This window comes from Cygnus olor, chromosome 7 (assembly GCF_009769625.2).
Source record: "Cygnus olor isolate bCygOlo1 chromosome 7, bCygOlo1.pri.v2, whole genome shotgun sequence".
Lineage (NCBI taxonomy): Eukaryota > Metazoa > Chordata > Aves > Anseriformes > Anatidae > Cygnus > Cygnus olor.
The window spans coordinates 3,269,797-3,290,714 of NC_049175.1; the positions used below are offsets into that span (position 1 = coordinate 3,269,797).

At 38.5% G+C, this 20,918-nt stretch overlaps 1 protein-coding gene across 5 annotated transcripts in view; it reads right to left on the reverse strand.

Annotated features, from left to right (window-relative positions):
* Positions 1–20,918, reverse strand: part of DLG5 (discs large MAGUK scaffold protein 5) — a 109,309-nt gene that overhangs the window by 60,596 nt on the left and 27,795 nt on the right. For all 5 annotated transcript variants that reach the window (XM_040562730.1, XM_040562729.1, XM_040562727.1 and 2 more), the window contains exon 2: positions 3,991–4,059. In XM_040562730.1, the coding sequence (XP_040418664.1) occupies positions 3,991–4,059 (69 nt within the window). The remainder of the gene's footprint in view (positions 1–3,990; positions 4,060–20,918) is intronic.

The window sequence follows — 20,918 nt, forward strand, 5'->3', positions numbered from 1 at the left end:
TCTCTGATGAACGTCACCAGCCCGTCCTGCCCTGAAGGGTCCAAGTGCCTGCCCGGCTACTGAGAGACTGCAGACAGCCACAGAGCATGCAGCAGAATAAACAGAGAAAGAGTTCTAGACACAAACTGAAGCAAGAGAAAACAACCATGAGGGACACACACTGATACATTACACTGCACAATGAATGCCTTCCCCATATTAATCTGTACTCTGTAATACCAAAACTGTGAGATGTAACCAGCCTTATTTTCTGACCGAACTTAACAAATAAACAGTTAACTCACTAAGAACAGAATTTTAAAAAGATGAACACTGTTACACAAGGAAAAATGAAAACAGTGATGGAGCATCTGACATGGACAGAATTAAGCCAACGTAAAGCAAAGGTAGGTAAACAGTGTGCTTATTCATTTATTACATTTTTTTCAAGTACCATTAGAATAAAAAAAAGTCGGTCAGCAAGGATTTCCTCATGCATTCATGAAACGAAGGAGAAAGCTTTGCAGTCCGTCATGGTGCCAAAGACCTAACAGATTGATCTACAAAAAGTAATTTTCCTTCTCTATTTCACTACTATCAGGTTTGCCCGTCCCACAGCAAGTACAATCTGCTGATCAATTCTGTTTCTGCATACACATATCAGAATTAACAATCATTAGCATCAGTTCATTTATGCCACATGACCACCATTTTGTGTTACTATTCCCACTTTCTGGGGATCAGAATTCCAAGCTATTCATGCCATAAAATATGCACAAAGAAGGTAGAAACTTGTCACAGACAGTGTGTGGAGAGCATTTATACCACTTCCAGCACTGATGCTACTGAGAAAATAGATACCGCAATTTTACAGAGCAAACTTTCATACCAGCTTCTGAAATATCTTGAAGAATAATTAAAAAAAAAAAAAGGTTGCCCAGAATTCTTACTCTCTCTAGTAATTGTCAGCTCAGGACAATCACCTGAGCAAGAGGTTTTGCCTTCATGAACTTGTCTAGTTGTTTGTCAAGGCCACATCAAATGTAAACACCTAGAGTATCCTCTAGAATGAAGCTCTCTGATTCAAATATAAGTTACATGAAAATATTTGTCACATGATAGTTTAAGCTGATGCCCATCCAGTTTTGTATTATCCATTCACCTTCCTCAAGCCATTGATGACTTAACAAGCATCTAACATGCCTACAATTGTCCCTTACAGACAAAAGAAACCCAGTGTATCCAGCTGTTCCCCACATAGAAGCTGCTCCACAACTGTGCAGCTGTGCTCCTGCTCTGTGCTTGCTGTCCTGTTTTCTTAGAATGGAAGATTCAGAATGCAAATAACCCAAGACTCGGGCACACCACGGGTTCATACAGTGATAAAACCATCTTTTCTCTTTTCTTCTTCCTTTCCCAATTCTAACACCATGTTTGCTTTGACTGAGGTTGAACCCACACCTTCTTCAACCTGTCTTTTAAGAACTGCCTTAGAACTATCTTAGTCCTTAGATCAAGGTCTTTTTTTTTTTTCCTGAAATAAGCTTATTATTATATACATCAGCTCCATAAATTAACTCAAACCCAGCATAGCTGTAAAACTGATAGAATCATCTAAATTTCACAACATCCTGGCTTACTTGAAACTATTTCAGAAAAAGATAATTTAACTGACAATACTGGCAGCAGAAACTGCCTCCAACATTAGCAAGGATTATTAAGACTGGAAATAAAAGATTAAACATAAGGACATACTCTTCTCTATTTAGTTTTATGGTGAGAGCCCAAAGACTACAAGAGTTTGGATTATCTCTCCTAGTTGAAGATTCTAAGATTGACTCTCTGCTTCTTTACCTGGGTTAAATTAGCATCCGTAATACTGTTCTGATTTCTCTGAAAGGTCAAATTTCCAAGCTGCTTGACAAATGGTAACTAGGCACATCAGAAACAAAAATTAGTTAAACGTTAACGATAACATGTGTTTTGAACCCAGAAAAAATAAGTTAAGTCCCTTCTCTACCACACAAGGAAGATACATGTGAGTGGAGAAATTTAAATATTCCTTTATATGCATGTGTGCACATAACTATCCACAGTCCAATGATATATTTCAAACCTTACATTGTCTCCAAACTATGAGCTATTTACCTTTTTCTACCAATGCATTCATTTCACCAGCAAAGAACTTACTTCCACTGCCCAACGTGGTGGAAGGCAGATGTATGTAACATTCCTGAAACACTAGAACAACTCAGTATCTGTTGGGATTCCATCCAAGTAAGTCCTAAGAAGCCTTCAGGGAGCTGGCACACAGACACTTTCAGTTATGATGGCTTGTCACTCAACGAATCAGTCAGTATTCAAATAACCTGACTGCAGCTTTGAAGTGACTTGCAAACATCTATTAGGACATGTTGGTTATTAAGCAGAGAAAATTTTTAATGTGATCTAATATCAATAGCAAATATTATCTCTTGTAGAACAAGATGTGAAGGAGAGAAAATGATTGGGAAAGAAGAATGATATTCAAGACTAACAAGTCTATAACCAGGCTATAAAACAAACATGCCAGCTTAAAACAAGGAAATCCCCTGGCTGTTAATGTATTAAATATTAAACACCCAATTTACTTAAACCATTTGATAAAAACATAAGCATGGAGATCACAAGTTTTGTTTAAGAACGGTCACTTTTTTCTTGTTTCAAATAACTTGGACCACTGCACACAAAGGCATAAAACACTTCCAAGGATAGCTCTTAAGGTACAATACACAGGCCAGTTATTTAGTACGCACTTCAATATTTTCAAATATGAAATGAACAAAACAGTTTCAAAATAATTCAGTTCTGACTCACATATGGGAATAAAGGAAGTTTCAGAAGTAAATTGCCAAATTCTAAATAAATGTGCAGAAACAGGAAAACAGGAGTCCCGCACTTGCATAAGGTACAGAAAATCAGTAAAATGGAAAATGGAGGCTATATACGTGTAATATGCAAATGGTAGCTGTTGAAGCAAAAGTTTTCTCCATGATGGCAAACACTAGCTGTTAATCTATCTAGCTTTACTTCCGAATTTATAAAGCATCAGGTACAAAGGATCAACTATGTGCATTCACAAAGTTATAAAACTTGAAAAAAAAAAAAAGCTTAGGCATACCCTTCCTTTATTAAAATTGGGAACATAGGACTAGAAAGGACCACCTTCATCCTCTCGTATTTTAAGCATTGATCTAATTATTCCACAAACTTAACAGTATTTCACCTTTGAAGAGCTTCCTTTGGAAGGTTCTTTCTGCAAAAAGAAAATACAATCTAAAGCTTCGAAACTTTCTTCTCTTCCTACTTCCAGACCACCACCCCCCCCTCTTTTTTTTTTAAATAACAACTCAAATCATACCTTTCTTTCAGGTAGCAGCATAGAAGTGTGACCTTGATAAAAATCAGACTAACATGTCACTGCTTCCTATAGGTTCAGAAAATAGTTCAATCAACCCTAAAATCTTGTTCCTGCATGTTGGAGTTAAAAGTTCACCTCAATGACTGCAACAGATGTCTACACACATCCTTAAACAGACAACTGACTTGCCTGGTGCTGTCAGGGCACTCCATGGATGCCTGACACTACAACAGAACTTGAAATATGCAAAAGCATACATTCCCTACCCAAGACCAATGACTTCTACATGGATTTCACAATAAAATTGTAAGTAAAGAATAGGAAGATTAACAACCCATATGTCTATTCTGAGATCATCTTGAGGGCTTTTGTCCACATTATTTTTTCCTCTAGTCTTCTTTTTTTCTTTCCCAATAGCTTTAAAAATGCAGAAAATGAAGCAACTCATTAGTCAAGTCATCAGTCAAGATGCATAACTCTATCATACAGTTCAATTTCTTTGACGCTATGACTTGAAGCCCTCCACCCTTCATAAAGACAACTTTAAAACCATGTTATCCCAGCTCCCAAAAGATTTGCTCATCAAGTTCTTAAATTAATCCTTTACTCACCAATGCTACTCAGAGAACTGCTGCTTTCAGAATCAGAAGGCATTATGGACAGCACACTGTAAGTAGATCCTAAAATCAGAAAGAGACAAACAGTATTACTACTACTACTCTTTTCTTCTCCCCAAATCAAGCTAACCATTTGTTTTCTTGACACCGTAGAAACCAAACACACTGAATTAGATTTTTATGCATTAGTAACATTTATGCTCTCTAATCGGAAATGGATAACTTGTAAATAAACGTCACAGTACGCACCAAGTAGGAAATTATTCCAGGTGAAATGGTAAAACTGAATTCAGCAAAAAAACTAAACTAAAACAATGAGTATTTCTGACAGTGAAAATACAAAGTTTCTTCTCTGAAGTATGAAGATTGAGCGATGTCTGTGATGATCATCAGAATCTACTTTGATTACTTGTCTTTTTAATGAGCCAGCTCCAACTTCATCACCTTACTGATTTGTATTCCTTTCCTCAGACTTTGAAATATAATTTCATTGGTAAATAAGTTTTGCTTGCATACATGCGCCACTTCAAGTATCTGATCCCAAAAGCAACTGGAGCTAACTTGTCACTGATGGTAATGAAAGCATTATTTTTTTTTTTCCACACATAAATAGATCAATAGACAGAGTCATCCTTCATTTTAGTTGATTTAAAAGTATGCTAAGTTTGACTTCCCAGAAGAACTGGAAAAACAGGCCCTAGTTCAAAACCTTAACAACTAAACAGCTCCACCATCTCTCACAAACAAGATGAGCATCCCATAGTAAACGAAAGGGAATCATTTTGTGGCTAAGTGATTTGAAATCTGGTCCATTTCCAGCCACAACCAGAACATGAGCTAAAGGATGAAGTCAATATATTCAGGAGCTGTCTTTCCTATAGTCCTCCTTTCTATGTTTCATGATTTGTTTCCTCCAATCTTTTTGAAATTAAGAAATGAAAGATGAGAAGCATCACAATGAACGCATGGATCTACTTTTCAAGTGGATTAAATAAAGAAGTACAGCTTTAGCTCATCTCCTGTGCTTCTTCAGGAAGAAAACTAACACCTATAATCATAGTATCAGATAAAGGAAAGACAAGAAGTGACAAAGAGAAGCTGACCAACAACACAAGCAATAACAGCAAAATCAACTGAAAAAACAAACACACTTAGGGCCAGACCCCCAGCCAGTAAAATTTGGATGGACCCCCAATTTTCAATGTTTGCTATCTCAACAAAGAACCAGGCTCCTCAATTTGATTAAAGGGACAATGGCTAGGCAAAAGCCAAGTCAAACTCCTTCCAAACAAATCCCTTGGTTTTGCTAGTAGACATTGCTCCAATAAGTACAAAAAAAGGAACTGGATCATGAAGTACACTGTTCCACCTGACAAACCCCTGTAAATAATGATTCAAAATACATTGGTCACAAGTAATTCTAGTTCATTATACAGGACATAAGGGCTTATTTTTGTTTTGGCTTGCTGTGGTTTTTAAATAAAACCTGACAGGCACAACACTGACACACCAGCTTCAGGAAGAAGTCTGCTGTGTATTTTTGCTTCCATTTCAACCATTTTCAGGTAACTATTTAAGCTGTTTCTAAATCATTAGTGCTTATTAAAAGCAAAATAATTTTGTCATTAATCAAAATTAATGCCTGCCTGTTCTAAACTCAGATTTCTTGTAGTATGAGCTGGAAAGATTAGAAACAAAGGGGTAGCTGAAGAAAGCAGATCAATGTATTAAACAAAGGAACGTATATTTACAACAGACAATGTGTGTCGAGATCATATCAGAACTGCATGGGACTCAAATACAATGAAATAGCGTGCCAAGAAGTGAGACATGATTACACTCAGCAACTTAAAATCACTCACTTCCTCTAAAAACTCACATAGGAGTCCCGCATGGAAACACAGTTCAAGTGATTGTTAGCTGCTGCTGCTTCTTTTTAGGCATGGAGAAAGAAAATGTTTTCACGACAGATAATGTGATTGAGTGTTCTCCTCTTCCTTCAGGATATTTGAAAAAAGACCGATTGACACAGTCATAATGAAAAGGATGGAGAACACTGGAGTTTTGTAAAAACAAATTTACAAATAATTCATTGACTATTTTGTGAATGGACAGGATGTCTCCAGGTACCCAGAAAAGTATCTGCAATACTATTTTAAGTATGGTAGATCAAACTTACATGACCTGGATTTTGCCTCTAGCTCTTTCACAGTTTTTCTGTGCAATCTTTACTAAATCATGTATTTGGTACATCTCAGTTTCCCACCTTTAAATATTTTATTTGAGGATAAACTGATCAAGTTGGAAAGCCCTGAAGATGGCTTGCCACATGTGCTGTACAAAGATGAAGCAAAATAAAATTATGCACAGGCTTTTCTACCTGACATCTCAGTCTGATTTTCTCTACAGTCAGATTTAAGAATCAACATGAAAATTTTAACAGACACTTAAGATATATTCTAGTGCTTAACATCTATCATCTCAAGTTTTAAAAATGGATCACATTACATTTAGACATTGATTGATAACACCAGTTTAAGGTAATTACTACTATAAATCTGCATATAATGATTAGCTGTAGAGTTTGTCTTCCAGAAAAATACAGTAGCTCTCGTAAGAGCACTTGATATTTAAAGATAACTATAGCACCTATATAGCACCCACAAAGTGAAAGAAGCCATACACGAATCGACACAGAGGCTGTAAAAAAAATCAACAAGGTGACATTCCGCAGCTGTCTTATAACTATACTTTATTACTAAAGCCATGAACTACATTTCCCACACAACTTGGGTCAATGACAATTTTTCCAGAACAGTATCTTATTTTCCCCTTATATTTTTATGTCAACATTCTGTTTCACATGCATACTTTCAAATGATGCTCAATGGATTTCCAGCATTCAACAGATATGTCATAAGTTACACTTGACTACATTTGTTTATTTCAATTCACAAATTGACGAGGAAGGAGGAGGGGAAATCCATATAAGTAGTAGCAAAAAGAGAAATACATTCCTAAAATGAGTGGGCTTTTTGTATACCTTTTTTTTTTTTAAAAAAAAATACTGGATAGAACACCTTGATATGTAATCAAGGATTACAGCACTTCTCATATTTTAACAGTAGTGTAAGCAATATAAAAACTTGGATCCATTGTTCATAACCTAAAATGCTTAAATCACACATCAATGATTGTGCAAGCTGATCTGAAACAGATACTTAACTACTCTCATCATCTGAGCTGATCTTGTTTTTATTTATCTTCAAGAGCACTAATCCCTTCTGTCCTCGTTCCCTGAATTGAAAGCTAAAGCCAGAACTTAAAGCAAGTCAAATTCTGCTCTCTGGAATAGATAGAAAAGTTTTGTGAAGCTGACTTCATCAAATCAAGACATATGACTCCTTCCAGAAATGTTCTTGAAATGTCAGTTCAGATTTCTAAATGCAAGATCTGGCATGTGTGGTATGTTATCACAGGAAAAGTGAGAAGTGAGAAAAGGGGAGGAATCACCAGACCCATTCATAATTCCTCACTACTAACACCCCAGCCCCCAAAAATCCAGTAGCACTGTTGTTCATGTTTCCAAGCTGTTTGTGGGGATGTCTGGATTTTCTAACTACACAAGTTATGAGTTCATTATCTCTCACGTGCCACCATTATCATTACCAGCAATATTAAATGTCAGAAACAATTACTAGAGAACTCAGTATATATTTCATAATATTAAAATTCATTTTTAGCTGCTGAACTGAAACATATCTATGTATTCAATTCATGCTCAACTAGCACCATACTTTACATGTTCAGAAGTACTTGAAAACGGTCCTCAAGAGCATTTCCCCACCCTGTAGGTTGCTTCCTCACACGACATAGGAAAATGCTCCTAATCACTCCAACAGAAATTTAGATACAGAGAAAAGGCAAGAAAAAAAGCATAGGCAAGATTTTATAACCAAAAAGCACTACATGATCTATTCATGAGCTCTCCTCGCTGAGCAAACTGTTCTCCTCTTTATTTGAAATTCTTGAACTTTTTGGCTGTTCATCTTGTCAGACTGCACAAGGAGTAACATCAGAACACAAAACCACCAAGAACCAGTGAGTACGTTAAGTTAATGTTGAAAATCCTTCACATCTGGGGATTTGCATGCCTTTCACCATACTTGTCCAAGTATCTGCCTTTCATATGTTTCCCATAGTATTCGTCACACATGCCACAGTCTCCCAGTACACAAACTTGTTATATCAGATGTCAATTCACTGACTCAAGTTCAAAATTACAGCTTGAAGTAAAAAGATATTGGATAAACACAGTACATTTTGCTCGTACTTCATTAAAAAAAGCAACCAGACATTTACAGATACACACTCGTACTAAAAAGAAGAAAAGCCTAAACAGGCTCTCCTTTGCATGGCAAACTTGCCTTTTTTTTTTTTTTTTTTCCTCTTTTGCTCAACCAGATTGAGCTTCTGAGTAGTTCCTGGCTACACTAAGCAGCTTTTGAAGAACAGAGCAATTTAATAATTGCTACATTATGTACACAAAAATTTAAAGAAGACTGTTTCCTTCTATTTCAAACAATTACAGCACGTCAAATGTCCTCAAATTCTTGCTGTTCTTATGAAGTTTGATGAGAGGAAGACCACTTAAAAACTTGGAAATTGAGGAACAGAACTAAGAACTAACAAAACTACTTGCTTAGCTGCGGAAGTCACACATAAGCTGAATGCCAGGTTTGCTATGACTGTGTAGAAACTTCTCTTCCAGAGAGCGTACAAACCGGCTCTGCTCACGGCCCTGTAATGAGTACTGTACTGAAGTGGATTACAGCAGCAAAAAGAGATATAGGGGACTCAGTTTTCTCTAAGTTCATCTCATGTGTCATTAATACTTACTTTTCCCCCCAGAACATATGTTTTACTCTCCAATACTTACAAAGTTAAAAGATAAAATTCAACTGAAAGAGAGTTCTCGTCAAGTCTAAAGGCTATTTTACTTTCTAAAGTTTCCTATGCTGAGTAACTGTGTAGGAATAAGAATAATTACTCCCTCAGATATACACTTTAAGCACAGAGCCAAAGAGATGGGTCTACTGAAGCAGCTTCAGTATGAAGAGCCAGGCTCTAACTCACAGAACATGGGGTGCTTCATCTCTCAAAATGTGGAGTGCTCTGATTTGAGCTGCACAGCCCCTGGCATGTAATCCATCTTTAAAGGATTGTATTCCCAATCTGCAGTACTGCTGACTCTAAATTCATTACCCTTCCCAACTAGAACACTTAGCGCTGCAGGACTCAGCCCAGAAAGGCTGCTTTGCCCACACAAGGTTTTTCACTACACCTCTACTTTTAGGATGACATTAAACAACTCCCCATGCTCCCCAACTGCAAATTTCCACTGTTAATTAAACTCTGATCTTCCTCCCACCTCCCTTCCCAGCACTGCGGCCACCAGCTGATTAGGCTCCTTGTCAGCAGGGGCTGTTTCTGACGGGGGTCCAGCACACCGGATTGGAGGGCAGCAGGACAAACATTTGTTTATCCTCATCTCGGCGCACCAAGCTCATCTGACTTCAGCAGGACTCCTACTTGCTGTGGGTGACCAAAAAACTTTGATTAAAACTGGAAATGACTCAGATTACAGCGTTTTCATCGCTTTTCATGTTACAACAAGCAAAACTGCCCAAGGAGCTGAAGACCACACGGATCTGCCACGGTCTGTCTCTGAGGCTATTCCTCTCTTGGAAGCCTGCACAGCCAGGTTTGTCAGAAACCATAAAATGCAGTCATCTTTTGCCAGTTGCATGACATTCAGACCTTAAATCCTGACCTCACACAACACCTTAAATAGGATATTCACTTCTGTCCATGTCATCTTCAGTTTTGATGCTTTGTAGTCATTTACCTTTAAGGATACAAGTAACTCCAAAACCAAAAGGCACTGAACTGAACAATAAAAGGTAAAACAGTTGCAGAGGTCAGATCAGCAAAAGCTTGCTCTCTTCTCCCATCTGCTTTTAAAGACAGTTTCATCATTTATTTACCACACCCACAGTTCCCAAATACTGTGCCTTGAAGCCTAAAGTGATTTCTTATTTTTAGGACAGTATGAAAACAAAAAAAGCCATTAAATGGCTTTTTAAAGAATGAAGCAGTTGAAAATGTATCGTTTTGATTTCCCAAATACCTCAGCCTATAATAATTTCACGTAGACAGTGAGGGTCAGGGCACTTAATTTCCTTTTACAACTGAGACAATATTTTACAACAACATATTTAAGAAGATAAAAATATAGTTTTGGAAAAGACAGACTTCAGAGACTAGGCTATCTTTCAATTAGAAAAGATTAAGAATAAACTCTTATTAAGGACAGAACAGTTCACACACGTAAAAATAAGCGGTGGTGACAGAATAACAGATCAGGCTGATTGTAATGTAACGTGACAGTTTCTGTGCAGCTTGAGATTCAGAAAAGTTAAGTAACTTGCCTGAGGCCACAGACATCAGTAAGCAGCCCTGAGTTCAGATGCTCAAGTTCCAAGCCATCAGTCATGTAATTAAGTACAACATCCGATGTTCAGGTGTTAAAAACAACACTACACATCCACATCTGGAAAATTCCTATTTTCATGAATATTTGTTCAAAACACTTCAAGTAGACTGAAGACACTCATTGGTATTTCTAAACATGCATTCCTAAATATACCCTGTTTAGTAGTGACTACACTTACTGCTATAGATAATTATTTTGATAGTCAGCAAGGAATTCGGTGAGGTACTAAAAAGAATTTACAATGTATCTTTAAGAAGAATATAAGTCACTAGAATACTGCCGTGCATCTTACTGCAGTATGAATTACAAAAGGAAGCAGAAGTTGATGTTTTCAATAAACAGGGAAGAACAGCAGAAAGATAAGGAAAGAAGGAAAGGGACGAGAAAGATTATTAACTTTAATACATTTTCATTTTATCATTAGGATACACTTGCTGCTATCCACATACTTTATTAGCATTACTTGTTCTTGTTTACTGCATTGTGAACATGGGATCAAATCACCCTCTTTTCACATAAGGATGGACAGAGAAGATTAAACCACTTTACAAACCTAAATTTGCGTAGTTTGGTTCAAAAAAATACGCGTGATGACAGTGCTGTAGTAGACAGCATACAAGCTATTTTGCCATAGATACAATGCTCTAATCATGTCTTATGGAGATGCTACAAAAGCAATTTTTAAGAGCCAAATGACCATGATGTTTTATTAGCAGGATATCAGCTTACATATATCTATTGCCATCTGGTGACTGCAAACAAAGAGGTAATAAGACCTTATGACTGCTTAAAAGCTAACAAAAAAGACACCCAAGTATATCAGGTCAGCTAGAAATAATATGACCCTTGCTACCTTCCACTCTTTCACTTATTTCTTCACTATTTACCAAACAACTTACTTAATTTCTTGCACTCTGTGAAACCACGAGAGAAGCGATTAAATGCATGTGCTGGAGCAGCAGGACCAAAGATGCAATGATGATTACTACTGCTATTACTTATTCAAAAAGTCCTGCAGCAATACAGGTTCTGAAGCAGCAACAACAGCTTTAACCTTTGTCTTCCTGCTTTTTGACTGGGATGGCTTTTAACTGTGCTCTAGTCAGTGCATTTTGCCTTGACAAGTCATTTGTCTCCGACACTCAGCTTCAAATGAGCTTCAACAGCACGCAGCCAACAACTATGCCCCTCTTACAGCCCTGAATTCCCATTAGGTAGTGCCGTGAGATGGGCGATGGTTTTTCAGCAGTTATTTTAAGGCTAACAGCAACATACCTAGCTACTGTGGAAATATCAGCATGCTAACTTACACTACACTTAGATTCTGGCAAAAAGAACAACTTCCCATTTGTAGCACTGCACACACTGCCTTCACTGGCAACCTTCGTACAAGAGAAACGTTCATTTTTGTAGGTTCACACTCAAAAAAGGGAAGAAAAACCATCTCCAGATTCTTTAACCTCAGAAGTTCGTACAGACAGGAAAAAGCTGCATTTAAAGACAAGTCTTAGTAAAACTGCAATGCAGGCAGCTGAATCAACTTGTCGCATATTCCAGCTCTTGCGGATTACAGTTAGTCCTTGCATTATTGCCAGAGCATTGGTGCTGTTTTCTGTTCTAGAAGTCTCATGAGATATGACTAAGTGATCAAACAAAAGTCATTTTCAAGAATCATAGTTAATATAAGCTCGTCAAACTGCAAGTTGGCTTTTCCCAGAACAGGCCACCTCCATTACATTGGTAACGAGTCCATCATATTCATTAGTTCTTCTTTTGCTTCTAGCCAGCAGGAAGTTGACATTTTCTTGGTGGATTCTGTATGATAAGCCAAAGGAGGAAAAAAAAAAATATAAAAATGCCTAGTAGCATTTTACTTTAACAAGCTTCCTGCAATCTCATTTTCACATTCTTATGTTTCTCTCAGTTATCTTTCTGATCTAGACTCCTCTGTAAATTATATACATAACAGGATATAATTAATTTTGTTTATTAAGGTAGAAAGATGTAATGTTTCATTAACCCTCACAGATGACTAAAATCTAACAGAGAACATACACCAATCCCTTTCCATGTAGAGAAGGCAATCTGATAACCTAGAGCCTAAATTCACTTGGCACACCACTGCTCTTCCAAGGCTCTACCTGCACTGTGTCCAGCCAAACAGCATCCCGCCCTCTCCCTAGGTACTCCTGACACTGATGTAGGACCCAAGGCTCCTTCAGCTGGACAGTGCAGTGACAGCAGTCACCAGAAAGTAGCAGGCCCTACAGACCCACATCACGTTGAGCGCACTGCTCTCAGCTCTCCCCGTGAGATGCCACCTCCAGCAGGGAGTAGCTGCACACCAGCGGGAGAGCAGTGGCACATGGTATGTCTACTCCGCTCAGGGAGCACCCGCAAATTTCCCTGTTTTGGTCCCTGTAGCACTGCTCAAGGAGCATTCGAGTTCTGTCTGCTTTTACACCTAGCCGGGTCCCGTTTGGTCCCCACCCCCTTTTCTTCACCACACTCCTAACAGATCAGGGCACTTGAGACCCATTCCTTTATAAAAATTTTCTCATCTGCTCTATAACTATAGTGACTGGTTTTCATCAGCCAGACATTTAGTAAATGTCTTTTCTAAGGCCACTATGGAATCCATCTGGTCCATTTTCTGAGTTTTATTGTCACGTAAGGGGCAAATAAGAAGCTGAGGCATGTACATAAGAGAAAAAGCATGGTAAGGAATTGTCCAAGCACACAAGTCTTGCTGCCAATGGTCTCTATCCACAGGACCTCATGCTTCAAGCCTGCTGAACCTGAACATGGGGTACCTGGAGAGCTGGCTGGGGAGTTCCAGACACCAGCACCAAAAGGCCACAGACGCCATCTGGGCTGCTGCTAGGCCATGCCTGGAGGATGGCATTGCTCACTACAACTGCAGAAGGAAGGTGAATTTGGAAATCAGACAAGTCATCTGGCAGAATTAATCTAGAGAATACCTTAAAGCAGTAACATGATGCTAGTTAGTCCTGGAGGCCAGGGAAGTTTCCTCATCTTTATCCTATGCAGCGTCAGTCTAAGAAAAACTCCAAACGCTCCCCCGCTTTCTGCTGGTAGGCGAGCATATTTTTTGAAAAAAGGTTTCATTGGCTTTTTACAGCACACAAAGTCCTTTGGCCATAAATACAGCATTGCCAATAAATCTGCAAGTGATACCACTTCTAAAAATGGTTTAACAGAACTGTGGTCAGTATAATTTCTTTAAACAAACAAACAAAAAACACACCTGTGCACACAAGCAGCAGCACGTCTCCAGCCTGCAACTAGAATATGAAGCTTGACATAAATGAAATGAAATTATCTTTTCAGCTATCAGCGTCAGAGCGCGTTTCCCATATGTGAAGTAATGAAATGTTTCTTTCTTCATATCTGTACTCAAGGGCTTTGGCAAGTAAATATTTTGGCTCATCCATTTTGTTCAAGGTTAACTATAAAGCCCAAATGCAATGATCAACTGATTATTATAAATATCCAGTATCAGCAGGACCCCTGGACCAACCTAGTGTGGGACTCCACTGCCCTAGGAACAAACGCAGCTTAAGTCAGCTCTGAGAAGTCCTTACACCCTGCAAAAACCTGAAGCATTTTATACCCAGTGTATCAACAAGTGAGTTGAGAAAACAGGCAGAGTAAGCTGTATAAGAAAATTAGAGCTGCTACAAAGAAAAAAACACAGTGAAAGCAAAAACCGGGAAAGGTGATATGGAAGGAAAGGTAATAAATCAAAAGAAGGAAATGACTGTAGTAGCAGCGAGCACAATTTGTCCTACTGTGCAGTGCCATGAAGTATTTTAAATGTGCACAGCAGTTGAAGATCTGGAAAACAAATGCATAACAGTTTATATATACAGCCTTAAACTTCACTTGGCAAACAGAAAAGCTGGACATGGAAAAAACACCTGGTCACTGTTCCTCAGCGCCTTCCAATCTGCATCGCAGGTTCTCCCAACCATCGCAAGTTTTTCCCAACCCCTCTAATGCTGCAGTACAGCTTTTTAAGAATATCATCGAGTTGAGAGCTTAGCAACAATTCTTAAAAATAAGGAGGTTATACATCCCTTTTTATTCTGGAGGGAAGAAAGGACAGACAGATGATGCACTGAGTTACCTAACACATCATTATTTGGGCCGGGAACAGACACTTCTTAGAATATTGCTTCCTGTCATTAAGCTGTGGCAGAAGTAACATTTCTGACTACCTTCAATTCTCCTTGCTAGCTTCATTTAACCTCCGATAGTAATATATTCACATCTACTTTTCCTAGCACACTAACCAATTCTCGAGGTTTGAAGAAAGACTTGTTGGCTGCCTATTTTGTTATGCAGCAGTCTTTTCAGGGGAAGCTCAACTTTGCAAAGAGAGTTCTCTCTCTAGAGACAATTTTATTTTCTTTCTACATCAAGCTATTTTCCAGACACTTTGCAAGTAACATGGCTGAGATTTCTAAAGGATGATGAAGTCTGCCCTTTCCAACTGATCCTAAAAGATTTAAGTGAAAGGAAACAATTTTCAAAACATACCCACGTACTTATGCAGTCAGAAGGAAGAAATTGGTGTGGGATGAGGGTGGTAAATACCAGATCCCTACAAAAACATTAACTGTCTGTAACAGTAGGTCTACAAAATTTGCAATGGTGAAAAGAAATTTAAACTTCATTTAATTTGCATAGATATACACAGAGCTTTGCAGCATATTATTTCATCAAATAATTGTGCAATCACGTAATATGAATGGCAAAATAAAATTAAACCCTGTAACTAAATGCTATATTTAAAATTTAATTTAAATTTTGGAATTAAATCAAAGTAACCACTTAATTATGTTTGTAGACACAACATGCCATAACCAAATCTACATGGAAGAAAAAAGAAAAAAGGAACTACAAGTATTTAAAACTGCAGACACTGGCATTCAGAAGACCAGAAATCTACAAGGTAATAAGGAAAGCAAGCACTCATTCAATGAGAACCGCCTCTTACTGCATCCAACACTCCATGAACTCACAGCCTTGTACCTGTGTTTTTACACAGCAGAACATGCCGGGTGCATGCTTGCTACTGCAGGCAACAGCAACATCTGTCAAGTGCCTAACTTGAGCTTTTTTATAGCACCTCAGACTTCTCCCAGAACAAACAGTCACAGTTCACTTTTTTCTTTTTGAGAACAAGTCATCAGGAACAAATCATCAGAAACACACATATCTACATCCATTCATAAATGTAGTCGAAATGTAAGAATTGACCTGCTTTAACAATAATGGTACGCTCAAAGTAGTACCGGAAGAGAATTAAATACAAAAGAAGAAAGTATTTAAACCACAACCATACCAAGGGATGATGGTGTTTACAACTTTGGGGGGCGGGAGTTGCATTTAGGCCAATCCTTTGTGATACTAACAGAATATATCGAAGTCCAAAGAATCCCCCCCAATAGTATGCATCTTATCTCAACTTGCCCACACACAATTTCATCTTACAAAGCTATCTTCTCTGAATACTTTTGATTTCTACAATTTTAGCACGCTGACAGGAAATACATTTCTCACAAGAAATATAACAAAATATTTTGAACACACTTCTTAAACAGCAGCCTTTGTTATTATTCAAGAATTAAAACAGCAACTGATTGAAGAAGTTACAGTTATAAAATATCAGTACTCATAGGCTGCTCACTATCCCCCTCTTCAGAAAACAAGAACAGGAAAAAAAATGCCCTGAGATGAATAGTTTCATTCAGGTACCTCAGCCAAGGCTTTACATTCAACTTGGTTGTGTTCTTACAATGGAAAAAACTACATGCCTTTCTATATAGAAGATGGCTCGCATCCAGGCTTCTTCCATCTTTCATTTCACAATGATTATTACTTGAAATAGTAACAGAAAAGAAATAGCTAAGCTATATCATTTAGTCTAAGACTTCCCATTTCCTTCGCAAATTTTTTTTTCCAACGCGACCTGTATAAAAAGAAAAATAACCAACAAAAACACACAGCTTCCCCCCCACCTAGTGCTGGAGAGCGCCAGAAATCCTGCTGCCAACAGTAATTCCATATTAAATATATATATATATATATAATGTAGAGCAATATATATATTAAACATATACATTATGTATTAAATATATCATTTCTGTAGGCACAGAGTCCAAGGCTCTGCTCATCAAGCAGGGTACAAGTCGCTGTCACCTACAGACTTCAGGCCTAAGTCCTCCTGAGGAAACGTCCAGTTACAGGAAGCTCCTCACAACTGCACAAGTGGCACTACCGCGTACCATGTGCTGCAAGGAACAAAAATGTTGAATGAATGGTGAAGTGACTGAAAATCCTCGCTAAAATTAGTCAAATTGGAGCAAACGTTGTGTGTGTGTCTGTACCGGACCTTTACAGACACGTACAAGTTCTCGCAAAGGTAATAGCTTAACCAAACAAGTTTCCAGAAATGAATATGCCAAGTACTGATACGAATGACCTCAGAAGAAAGGGTGGAGAAGGCAATGATATCAATTAAGAATACATTTAAAGCATAGAATATATTTTTTCAGAAGACAAACACACAGGTACAAAAAAGAAACCGCGCCTACGCTCTCATTTAAACAACATAATTAAGCATGTCCTTAAGTGCTCTGCTGTACCGGGTTCTTATTACAGAAGCCTATTACCTATGAACTATTTACAGCAATAATTTGTTGCAGAAATCCCCAGGGTGAGCTTCATGCCTCTTCTGGTTGCAGCTGCACCACCCACCGGCACTTCCCCTCCCTTGCCAGAGGCAGCGGCCTGCTACCTCCTCAGCCTGCATGGGCAGCCATATGCTTCCAAATAGGAAAGGCAACGTGGGGAGCTGAACGTGACAGGGCCTCCTTTCTCCAGGATGCCCCAGTACAGCAATGCTCACTCTCTTGTTTGAGGCAGGAAGTAGGGAATGCTGGAAACTCGTCTGGAAGCCGTGGCAGCACGCATCTCTGTCCTCCTTTTGGCCTCTTCTCTACAGGGCACCCGTGTGGCTACTTATCTTTCTTCCATGGTCATGGAAGACCATGGGAGGCAGTGCTGCCCGCCCAGGCAGTTCTTGGCAGGGCTGGCCAGTTGGCTTGCTTAGACACAAGTATTACCAGGGGGTCCCTCTTCCAGCTCCCTCTTTTTTGTCATTCCTTGATGACAAACCCCTCTTTGAAGACTAAATCAGTTTTAGAGTCTAGAGAGCTTTTTTGTACACAGCAAGGATATCGACATGCTACATGGGTCTTTAGCTTCTTGAGATGATTTTTGGGGGAAAATGCGACTACAACTGCCCCAACTCTAGCAAGTCAAAGCGTAGCTCATGACTTGAAAACAATGACCTCTTAAGCCAATAGGTCTGGGTAAGGAAGCAACAGCAGTGAGCATACAAAGAATAACTGAGAATTTGAGCTATCAATGACAACCAGGCAGATCTTGGTGATGCAAGTATTTTTATGAGCCTAATATTGACCATTAGATCAATTATGAGGAGAAAAAATGCCAGCACTACTGGCAGTCAAATGCTACTCACTTCATCATTCTGGAGAAAGTTTTAAAGCTTACTGGATAGGTGATACATCTACAAAAGGCTGAAATTACACCCCTAGCACGAAGTGGTATTGCCACCATCATTACATGACAGTGCACACTAAGACTAATGGAGTGCAACAGGCCTCTCCGGAAGAGTCGCAGACTGAAAAAGAGCACTCGCTGAATGCAATTCGTGTCCAGAATGTGATTCCAAAGGTGAATGCAATGCCTCAGTCCAGCATTCAGACAGCGATGCACGAGAAGACAAAAGAGAACAAGACTCCAACACCAGAGAAATGGAATGTGGCACACTGACAGCATAAGTCAGAGCTGTCAAGGACAGAAAGAGTGGCCTCCCACCTGAGAAGAATAGCTGAGCCAGGAAACGAGCCAGGAGCTGCCCTGCTTGGAAGGGCAGCTACCTCAGCCTCCTCCTGCCTGTGTCTCAGAGTCAAAAAACAGAGAAGGATACTTGTCAGGCATGAAGGCTGAGTGAGTACAGCTCTAACATTCAGGTTCAGGTTTACAGTGCACTGGGACTACTGGTGCCAGCACAGATACACCTTAAATGAGTGTGCTAGGTGGCCTGGAGTAGCAAATAGAATAGGTAACATTTTGCAACCTCTTCATTCAACTGTATAAACATGCAAGTGTTTTTACAGTTCCCATATCAACAGAGGAAGAGGCAGTAAAAATTGTGTCTCCACAGGCAGGCTTGAAATGGGCTGTGACATCTCTGCTCCGCTTCAAACCTCTGGTGAGACAGCTTGCTTCACATCTCCCTCTTTGAACAGACTATGACTATACCAGAGATGCTTCTACTGAAGATGGTGTCAAAAAGCAGCTGCCAGCAGGCTCAATTGTTCCATTTTATTTCCCATTTCTCCATAGCCATAAGAGTGGCAGCAAGGCACAGTATGCAGAGGAACAGGAACGACATGAAGAAAATGCCAGAGCATTAAAAAAAAAAAAAGATATCCATTACATTCACTGTTGTCCTCACATACAAAGTGCTTCCACTGTGAAACGCTAATGTACAGTTAAGCACTGATTATATTATAACCAAAACCATGCACCTTCCTCTGCAATAAGAAAATACTTCTCCCCACATCAAATAAAACGAATGAACATTTCTTATCATGCTACTTTACCCATATTCATCAAAGTGTTTGAAACAGGTTACAATGAAGACCGACTTCAACTAGTCTGCAATATATATATAACCACTGGATGAGATGGATCACTGTTTGGAAGTGTAGGACTAAAATCTACCCTATCATGACTTACTCCTACCTTTGATATAGCAGCTCTGTTCTACAAGATTTTTTTGTTTTGTTTTTAACCTAATCGTGCATATTATGGCATCATTTCCTGTTGTTACAGCACATACTTCTATTCTATGTTACCATCACAAAAAAAAAAAGAATATTCAAGATGTTTAATTTACAAACAATTAGGCTACATTTGATTACAATCCAACATAGTACATGTCTGAAAAAATAGGATGTTTTATTGCATAAACTTAAGTATGTAAAAAGAAATAAATAATCTGAGCTCAGGTCAATAGTTTGACTTTCCTAATGGTGCTGTAAACCACAAGTTCCTCAAGAGAAATGTTATCTCTTCATGGATAATGCCTTCCAAAAATTGACGTTTTGAATACATTTGAAGATATGTCAGAAATAAATGTGAATAATAGCTTTGATCCAGTATGAAGTGGTTCCCACCTCCATATCCATAATGCAAATTTCCAAGTCTTTTAGTGTGTGTGAAAGCATATAACTAACCCTTCTTTTTTTCCCCTCTCCAAAAGAAAAACACCATCAGAACACCAGAGAACACCAATTTTGCAGCAACTTAAATTCTTTCACTGAAAAGATTGATAGCATGTAGATTTTTATCATTGCTTTCCTTTCCTGTGCTACATCTTATCCTGCTGGGAAAACAGATATTGCAACTTCTCATTTGAAAAGCTTAATTTGATGTATAATTAGCAATGCTTATGATGATTCTATTTTACTTCAAATGAAATGCAAAGAACCATCCAGAAATATGAAATAGATCAGTGGTTGGTTTTTTTTTGTTTTGTTTTTTTTTGATGGTGGTCTTTTTTTTTTTTTTTAAAGAAAGACGGTTAAATGCACAGAATAGAGATAAATGAAAAAGGGAGTGAAATGAAATCCAAGCTATTGTAGAGATCCCTGAAGGAATAAAATGAAAAGAAAAAATAGCTTGTTTCTAACCATAAAAAAAATTATTTATAGACCTTCAATCTGCTCAGATTTATTTTTTGATCAAGGGCAACGTCAGATAACCTCATGCTGCTATCTTCAGCGTGAGGATAATGGTATAAAGCAGTGAGACTTGATCTGGAGAGCATTCCTGTTTTTTAGAACATTCTTTGCGTGTATTCAGTAATACGTTCTGACAGGTATGAGCTTGGAGGCTGGTCATACTTATTTTTCAGTTTCATAAACTATGTTTTTCTCCATTCCCTAGGCAAATTATCAGTACAAAGGCACTCAATGCACGAATGTAATTCAAATGAGAAAAAGGTGAAAGAAGGGCGCAAACTGAGGGAGAGTTGCTGAAGTCCCTGTCCCACCTATTCAAACTCCCTGCATTGCTCAAGCACTCAACAAGAAAGCTAAGATGGTGAGTTGGCCGCGGCTCCAAATGTATGACACACAGGAGCTGATTGTTCAGTCTTTGGAACTAAGATAAACTGAGCAGAAGCATCCTCCAGGGCATATAGAAGCTTTAAAACTCAAAAGCAAATCCAAGTTGCATCCAG